The 9,625-nt window shown below is 38.2% G+C and overlaps 1 protein-coding gene and 1 long non-coding RNA gene across 3 annotated transcripts in view; one reads left to right on the top strand and one right to left on the bottom strand.

Moving 5' to 3' along the window:
* Nucleotides 1-92: 92 nt before the first annotated feature.
* On the top strand, nt 93-6,995 carry LOC107054545. 2 transcript variants are annotated; one of them, XR_005839517.2, is made up of 4 exons: nt 93-191; nt 1,304-1,434; nt 3,980-4,052; nt 6,393-6,995. It is a non-coding gene; the product is annotated as an uncharacterized LOC107054545 (long non-coding RNA). The 2 variants fall into 2 exon arrangements; XR_001468917.3 differs by having other exon boundaries at nt 2,746-4,052.
* The window catches only part of KDM3B (lysine demethylase 3B), a 45,908-nt gene continuing 40,605 nt past the window's right edge, over nt 4,323-9,625 (bottom strand). The window contains exons 20-24 of the mRNA XM_015294040.4: nt 9,164-9,283; nt 8,532-8,671; nt 8,006-8,182; nt 7,340-7,474; nt 4,323-5,658 (exon numbers count right to left, since the gene is read on the bottom strand). Coding sequence (XP_015149526.2) covers nt 5,578-5,658; nt 7,340-7,474; nt 8,006-8,182; nt 8,532-8,671; nt 9,164-9,283 — 653 coding nt within the window. The 3' untranslated portion in view covers nt 4,323-5,577. The remainder of the gene's footprint in view (nt 5,659-7,339; nt 7,475-8,005; nt 8,183-8,531; nt 8,672-9,163; nt 9,284-9,625) is intronic.

Here is a 9,625-nt window from a genome sequence, read left to right as displayed (position 1 = left end):
CCCCGAACATCCCCGCCCCGTTCGGGCAGCACGCGGCATTGGGGCGGTTCCTGCGGCGGTTTGCTCCAGGCGCGAGAACGGTGCGCTCCCCCGGGGACGGAACGGCCTGTCCCCCGGGCGGAGGAAGGTTACGGCAGCGTGACTGCAAAGAAGACCTACCGGAAAGATAGCAGGCAAGTCACACGTACGAGGTAAGAAAAACTACAGAAGAGGGAGTGATGAATAAAAGTGATGGACACTTTAGGGGGCAGTAAAAGAGACCACGGACAAAGCAGTCTTCCAAAGTAAAAAGTTACCTGCTCTACAGAGTCCAATAGCCAAAACACTGCTAACAAATAGATTACTTAAACTCAAAAACCTTTCTAAGGCTCCCGCTTCCCTGGATGTGAAATCAAATTAGCTAACAGACACAGGTCAGTATTATCAAACTTAAGGGATGGAGGCTGTTTCCAGGATAACTTCACATTGCCCGGTGCCCTTGTGAACCGCTGTGAGGCCTAGGATTGCTTAGCTACACAAATAAAGCTGAAAAAGAGGGGAGTAAATATTATCTATCTGCATATTTAAACACAGTAGCCTACCAGAAAACAGTGTAACAAAGATTGTTTTAACAACTCAACCGAGAGTACCATTCAGAGAATCCTGCCCTTCAGCCATTGCAAGAGTTAATTAATGGACTGCTTTGCACCCCCATGTAAACTAGAGACAGACTGATCAGGCTTGGCACACTGATCTTTGAATCACATTAAGATGATCATTACATAAGCTGTTTTTTAATTAAAAAGGAAAAGAAAAACAACGATTTTCTAGAAAGCCTAACATAGTTCCAAAACATACTACCAAAGCATAAATAACAAAAAGAACCCAAGCAACAAAAATATATTAAAAAAATGAAGGAAGGTACTATGGCAGAATCTCATTACTTATGAAAATAGCCCTTCTGAAAAGGGAATAAACCAAAGAAAGATCAAGAACAATGAGTTGCTAGGGAATAATTTTCTCACGGATGCATGAACTTCAGCATAATGAGCAATGATGAAAAACACAAAACATCAGCAACTTTCCATTATATGTAAGAGCTCAAAGCAAAACTGTTGCTACAGACAGTGACAAAGAGCATTTTGTCACAGTCTGCCCATGGATATGAATGGCCACAAAATGATTGCATAAGGGACTGCACAATTTACAACACTGGCAGCGCAAATAACCTACAAACAGAATAAAAGGAATATGCTTTCACAAGTCCAAGCAACACAAACATGCACTTTCCTCACGAGAATAACTGTATGTTTATTCCCACCAGTTTCCTATCAGCTGACAACAGCTCTGGTACTTGAAGAACGTGTTCACGTCCCAGTGAGCAAAAGATGCTGACAGAACAGGGAAAATTTGGAGACATCTTGGGTACAATTGTATGAAGAGAATGCAGCATGGGTAAGCAGCAGACAAAGGAAGCGTGCTTTAGTGTTTTACATTTTTCAATGCATCAAGTAACAGTCTGAATATTTGCACTGTATTACAAATAAACAGTGACATAAACAACAAAACATCAATATTAGTAAAGCAAGCAGACTTACGATTATCTTCAGTGGGAGCTCATCATTAAGTGGCAAACAGCTTTAGAACGTGTCCCGCAGAAGCATTTTAAGACAGCAGCACATAGTTAGCAACAAAAAGCTCTATTTCTTTCAGAAGAATGATAAATTAATCCATTAACTTACCTTCTCACAAGGAGAAACTGTTGGTACTGAAAGGCTATTTTTGTAACAAAAGCTAGTTGCAAGTCAAATGTAAAAAAATATGTGAAAAAACCACATTTTTTTACATCTGAGTATGATTTATACATATAAGTATGATTTATTGCTAGTAGTGTTTTATTGAGTTATTATTCACATGCATAATGTATAACTGAGACTGGAAGACTTATTTAGGAGAGGAAGAAAAATTGTTTTCAAATTCAAGCTGTTTTTCTACCAGAAACACTACTGCTGGAGCATCTTGTGACAAATGTATTCTACAAATGGTTAAAATAGATGATTATCGGCCATTATGACCTAAATAACCAGGCAAGGAAATCAAATCTTCCCTGAGTAGAGAAACTTGAGCAAAGCTACATTTAGACCAATGTGAGGTCAGGTGTGGAGATCCAGCCAAACAGGTTCACGCAGAAGCTGCTGTAATTAAGAGAAATGACAATTACTCAGCATCAAGAAAACAAGAGTAGCTTTGGATCAAACTTGCAGAATAACAAATGGTCTTAATAAGAAATTCCTGGTGAAAGCGTGCAGCTCGTTTTCAAAAGTTGAGAGAAGGGATCTTAAGAGACACTGCTACTTAAGTAGAAAAAAAAAGCTGTGGGCTGATTTCAGGCTGTGAGATGTAATTGGGGAGAATGACCTCAAACAGTTCTATGCATTCCAGATGGACATGGGATATCAGGGGAAATGCTGAGGGTAGCAATAGGATGTAGTTGCTTACTGTAATCAAAGCCTCTAAGATGCACTGTCCACAGGTGCTTTCATACGGTGCTCCACTCACATGTCATGTAGCTCCACACACATTTTCCACCAAAGCAATACTTTTAAGATACACTAGATGGCTGAGCAAGTAATGTGTCATACATCTCAACCATTACTTCTTAACTGAAAATGTGAGAAAAAAGAGGAAAGTCCTATATGCACAGGAGGAATACATTTTAAAGAATATTTGTGTCCATTAACTTATTTCATCTTATTTTTATTGCAGGTAAATCCAAATTACTGCTTGACACCCAGCTTCTCCAGTACAGTTCTGATTCCACATCCTTGGGTTCTAGAATAGATTACCTCACAATCTAGCTGAAGATTAGCAAATGGGTCACAGCCACCCATGTTTTAGTTACTTTTTTCCATATTTATTTTGCCTTAGGATAGTTGATAAAAAGAGAAATTATTAAGTCTTGTAAAGTTAACCTTTGCAAACTGTTGCATTTTTTAATCAACATCAAATAAGGGAGCTAACAAGAGAGATCTTCAGACTGCAGATATTTATTTTTTTAATCTGAGACCAAAAGAGATGCGTACATCCACGTAACATTTTGAAGACTGTGAAACACCCAAATGACAGTGCTGAGTATGCCCTTGTGTGACTGAACACACATCAAACCTTACGCATTGTGAATGCATTCTAAATTCACTTGGGCAGGTATATAGCTGTAAAAGCCTGAATCCCTGCTTCCATTTGATTGCAGTATCACAGGATTCTGGCTAAAAGACAGGCAGAGTGTAAAGCCAATATTAAAAATGTTGCCTGCCCACCATCTTATGCAGCTCCATTCTGTAACAGAAAGTCAGCATTCAGTAGCATGTCATGACTGCAGCACACTAAATTTTAAGACTTGCAACCAAAGTTTTTATTTTCTGCTCAAAAACTTGTCTCCTTTTATTTGCTTATGATTTCATGTTTCACAGATGCTGCTTCTAAAAAAGCTCATAACCAGAAAATCCTGTGCAAACAGCAGTTTTATCACATCTTAAAACAACTTCATAATCTCTTCAGTTTGCTAGTTCTGTTCTCTATATGAAGCAGTTCTGGGAGATCACAGAATCATTGAATGGCTTACTTTGGAGGGGACCTTAAAAACCATCTAGTTTCAACTCCCCTGCCACAGGCAGACTTGACAGCCACCAGATCAGGCTGCCCAGGATCCCATTCAACCTGGCCTTGAATATGCCTCCAGAGATGGAGCATCCACAACTCCTTTGCACAAATTGTTCCAGCACCTCACCACCCTCTCAGTTAAAAATGTACTCCTAATATCTAACCCTCTTTTAGTTAAAAGCCAGTCCCCCTTGTCCTATCACTATGAGACAGTATTAAAAGTCGGTCTCCCTCCTGCTTGCAAGCTCCCTTCAAGTACTAGAAGGCTGCAATGAGATCTCCACAAAACCTTTTCTTCTCCAAACTAAATATGCCCAATTCCCTCTATCCTTCTCCACAGGAGAGCCCTTTGATGATCTCTGAGAGTCCTCTGGACTTGCTCCAACAGATCTGCATCCCAACCTGGCACAAAGGTAACAAGAGGCAGGAAGCACTGCACAACAGATGAGATTTATGATGAAATAGATCCTCTTCCCAAACTACCTCTGAGAAAAAAAGAATCTGCAGGTGGTCTGGTATGCTCCCATCCAGTATTTGGTAGTCCAGACATAAAATACCCAAGCCTTCTAATCAGACACATGGCAAGAAGTTATCAGGCAGTTTACACTACTCAGAGGCAGAAGCTAAGATAACTTCATAGTAGGAATATCAGTGTCCAAGTCTGAAAGAAACTGCCCAGGCTGTTACAGTAAATGACTTTTATTTAAAAAAAAATGAAATAACCGTGAACATATTAACAGGCCTGCAGGTGGCACTACAGTACAGCTGGATATAAGGTAGATATATTTCCCCATGTACCCAGACAATGAAATCCATTGTATCAATGCTGACATTAGTAAAATCTGAATACAGTTCTATCAAGCAGGAACGTTTTACTTAAAATAGTTCTGGACAAAGTTGATACTTGAAGGATAACTTTTCCTTCATTTTTGGAAAGGATAAATGTTTTCAGCTAGCACTGGTACTGGAAAAACTATTGCCTGTAGTTACCAGTGCAGGTAGAGATGTACAACATCTCTACATGAGAACAGAGTTCCAACTCCTTTTTACTTCTCATTCTGTGGAAGCAGCGGGGAGACAGGAGAAGATGAGTGAGGAATATGGGTAAGGAAGGTGGGTTGTCAATTTCTATTCACTCTCCTTTGGCTGTTTTTGTGCTATTTTGGACTGCTTTCTAAAAATCACTTCTTGATTTTATTGAAAGGAAGACTAAATGTAATACGCCTTTCCTTGAAAATCCAAGAACAGTTGTGGTACTTCAAAAATACTAAAAATATCTACTTTCATGAAATATTAACTGTTTAACTACAAACCTAGTTTTTCACTAAATACACAATTCTCCTGCTTCTGGAGTCTCCTGGGGAAAAAAAAGTGGGTTCTCCCTTTAGTTCTGCAACTCTACAGTGTATAGGGAAACGGCTGCAAGAAGGGCAGTGCAGAGAATAGCTCTGTCTTTTTCCTTGGCCTGTATCTCACGTGGGAAATTTACTTAAATTTCTGCAGTTGGGCTACTGTTACTTACACTCTTTCAGCAGCTACCAGCTAAGCCTGCAGTAGGATGACCCACCTTCAGCAAATTTCGCTACCTTCAAGGAGACTAACTAGGCATGAGGAAAAACATCCACACTCTTTTCACCATTTCTGACCATAATATGTAGGAACACCCAGTGGTTTCCATGTTCTTCCAATTTGCAAAAGGCCACAAGAAAGGGACATGGCACCTTTCATTAGAATCTGGAATTCTGCATGTAGAAGTGCAACCTTCCATTAGACCTTCAGTGTTGAGGCAGCGTAGAAAACAGTAGCTGAAGAGTGTATAATACGAACCACACCAGCTCTCAGTGAGAAGTCTCTACTCCTGCAGAGGCAGACAGGTGCAGTCCCTGTATATACTGTGAGCAAAAGGCTTACTTCACAGGGTGCTTGGACTTGCAGTTCCTATGATCTAGCTAGTTTGGATTCATGAGCTTTCAGTGTGCCAACAGCGTCTTTCACTGCATGGTAGATAATGTTCTTCACCTGTAAAGAGGAGAAAAAAAATCAACTTCTCCACACTAACAAGAAGTCAACTCTGGTAGCTGAATTTGTGATTAGTTAGCAAGTATACATTAAGTATACTGTTATTGCTTCAGGATATCAACAGCACAAAATTTAAACTGGCACCACAGAAATATTTCAGAGACCCACATCGATTTATTTACGGACCTTTAGGTCAGCAACTCATTTACCTATGTGAACATGAATCATATGGTTAAACTCTGCCTAAATTAAGAAAATGCAGCAGATCACCAAAATGTTTTTGCACGGAGCCCAGAGATTCTTTTAATTTGTGCATTTTCCAGAAGGCCAAACATGATCAGAGGTGAAAAAAGTCCACTAGTGCCCACAGCATTCTGCTCTATGTTTAGCTATCTAAAGCTGTATCTTATTTCTGACTTTTCTGAATTAAGTTTATTTGAATTTAGTTTCTAGCTACTGAAAATAACAGTTTAATTGCTAAATGAATAGTTTAACTTTGCTTGCTCTATTTCCAAAGCACCACTATGTGCAAAACACCACCAGTGATGTACCTCAGATCTCAAAGTATTTTGTATTGGATGTGTGACAGTTTAATGACTTACTCACTCTAGTTATTCTGCCTCATATATCTATAAAATATAAACACAGAAACAAGTGTATGAAAAATGCATGTAGTACTATATGAAAACTGAGAAATCAATAATTACAAAGATGTAAAACCAATCCATTTACAGGTACACTTCCACATCTGTATAACTACAGCTGAACAGTGAAGTTGGATTCTTCAAAATTAGGGCTGAGTTTTCTGCTTTACTTTAAGAACCTATGCAAAAAACATACAAAAATCTACAGGAAATTTTCACTGAATTCTTTGAGAGAATTAACATGCAAGCTCTGATGTTTGTGGGTGACATTCCTGGAAGAATGGCAGGCTCAATACCAAGTATTCATTTTCCCAAGAATGGCCATTTGGCAGATCTTCACCTCCCTTCATTCTACATGCATGAGATTATAAATAAATAAGCTGACAACATTTGCAAACTACGCAGACAATTAACTCTTTAGAAGCATACATCAGTGAAATCAAGAAAGTTCTCCTTATAGTCTTCTCCATGTTGTCAAGGCAGTAAGTCCTACAGTGTACTTTTTCTGTTCAGTGAATATTTTGTGAAGAATTACTGGTTTAAGGAGTTGCATTTCTTCGAAGTTGATACACATTCCACTTTCCTTTTCAGTACTGATTTAAATAAGCAAGTCTTCACTTTCAGAGCAACTTTTAGGCAATATTGAAACAAATACAAGTTTCCTCAGTGAAATAAACATCTCTTCAAAACACAGCATTGCTTTTTTTTTTTTTTTGGTAAGGACCTGTTTCCTGCTCTGTGTCACCATTATTCAGGATTCATCCAGTTATAACCTAAAACTGACACATGCACTAGTCTAGTAGTGGCAAAGTTCTCTGGAAAGTCAGAAGTTTATTATTAATTTTTGTTTCTATAATACTGTAGACATAGATGCACTAATTACTTTTTGAAATATTTACTAAATAAGAACCTCCAAAGTTGTGTAAAATTGTTTTTGGTTTATTACCCCTCCCCATATCATTAGTCACGTTTCAAATACTGAACAAACTTGGTGAAACATGGGATGCACTTAGCAACTATCATCCTAAAATGGTTACCTGTAGTTTATCCTCATGGTTTGTATGAGTATTAGACAGGTGTCTAAACTCCTGGGTCAGACGGAAGCAGTGCTTCACATGTTCTGGAGATACAAAATCTTCTGCCACTTTAATGCAACTGTACAAATTATGAACCTGAAGCAAACCATACAGTATTAATAAAAAACCAAACCAAAACACCTGCAAACACGTTAAGTTCTTCTGCATTGACTCATCAGAAAAATGAACTGTAACCTATTCGTTTCATACAGAACTGTATGTCTAACATTGAAAACAGAGCAAAAGACTTGAACATCTCAGCTGTCCTCTTATCCTCCCTCATCTACTACTATGTACTATTGTTTCCTAAAGTCATTCTAATCTCTACAGTTTTTCAGAATTCTGTTCCCTAAGCTGAAGATTTACAACACAACACAAACGTTTTCCAAGCATTCATCCTAAGTACTTTTTTTTCCTTAATTCTATCACACTACCGTAAATGTAATTCAGGTATTTGCATTGTTTTTACTAACGTAATGAAGGTTCGATTCATGTAGTTCCTGTAAGAACTGCACACACACAGAGAAAAGTTTAAATCAGCAACGATAACTACATTATTTGGAATTGGAAGTTCTACTGTGCCTCAAATTCAATTCTATCTGTCAACATGTCATACAGTTGACATACCTGATGGGGAGCACCTGCAGGAATGAACACAGCATCTCCTAGGAACTGCACTATTGCCCAGCCTTGCACACCATACTCATCATACAGTCTCTTACGTAAGGTCTGGTCCAAATACCAACTTTGGTCATGAATAGGGTCATGATCTGGGGGATTTTCTTGGCCTTGTTCTTCTCCAACCTAGGGCCAAGATACAAAGAGGAAAAAAACATCATGACACAGCACTTTCATACTGTTGGCTCACAAAAAGCTCGGCACGAAAACATGTAAAGCAACCTTAAACTATTTCAAAGTGGGACACTACTGGCAACAAGTTCACTTAGGTCTTAGTTAGTGAGATGTGTGTTAGCATGAAGACCCTAGACTAAACTGAAATCCTGGGAAAAAATTAACTACTTATTTACACTCTCCAAGACAGCATTAGAATATCTTTGCACTTCATGTCAATAGCAATTTGTAGCATTTGGCTAGTATAATTAAGCTTATCAAGAAATCCTGCAGGCTCAAGTCTCCTTTGTCAGAAACATACCTTCCGGAGAAGTTCCCGTATCTTTTCAGCATCCTTGGCAGCATAGATATGCCACAATGCTCCAGGTTTTTCCCTTCCTTCATGGATTCGCTGCTTTGTTACATCATCAGCATCACCCTCATCAATTGTTTTCAAAACTTCTGCAAGAGGAACCCACATGAAAGCAGTATTACACTATGAAGCTTCTGATTTCTGACACACAGAACAGGAAGCAGCCTTTTGAAACACTAAATTGCAGCAACTGCAGCATGGCAAATTGCAGACTATCTTAAGTGCCTCAAGCTTTATCTTATCAAAATTCAAAAAAGCATGCATACAGACAGCTAATCAAAAGCCTCAGCCAATTAATTCAAACCAAGCTAGCTACAAATTAATCAAATAGGACAAAATAGAGTAATTTTTCTCCTACTTTATAGAGGCAAGCCTACCTAATTTCTAACAAAATTCTGCTCCTTCCACAGCTGGGAACCAATTCAAGATTACTGCACTTTTAAATATGCACTACAGACACATCAAACTGCCTTGCATATTTGGGTTGTCTCTCTGTTATGAGAAGCTTAAGCAATAAAATACAGTCTTTCTCAATGTACTTGATTTTTAATGGACAGAAAACAACTTTCCCCAAACATTACCATCATCATGAGTCCCTTCCCCAATGGGAATTCCAACATACACCATGACATTCACAGCATCAGACACATCCAAATGCAGATTTGTTGTACCAACTCGTCTGTCTTCTGCAGTGATTAAGCCTGAAAGAATGTGTAAAATAAAATCAAATTATTTGATCTCCAAAAAAATTTACCTTCTTGAAAAATCTCTAATGATAGCTACATTAATGCAGCAGTGAAAGCAGGAACCAGTGTCAAAGAATAGCTCTAGTAATTTTCATATCATGTGTGGAACTAGTAAAAAATTTACTGATAATTTTTTATTTTATTTTATTTTATTTTTTTTTTACAGGACATAGTATAGTTCACCCCATCATAAGAAAAACATTTCATAAATAAAGCCTGTATTTATAAAGCAACGATTTTGTATAAACGATCCTTAGAGGAACAATCTATGGTAGGGAACCTTGCACTTATAATACA

This window comes from Gallus gallus, chromosome 13 (assembly GCF_016699485.2).
Source record: "Gallus gallus isolate bGalGal1 chromosome 13, bGalGal1.mat.broiler.GRCg7b, whole genome shotgun sequence".
NCBI lineage: Eukaryota > Metazoa > Chordata > Aves > Galliformes > Phasianidae > Gallus > Gallus gallus.
The sequence above is the reverse complement of the archived record's forward strand: the minus strand, read 5'-3'. Positions and strand labels throughout refer to the sequence as shown.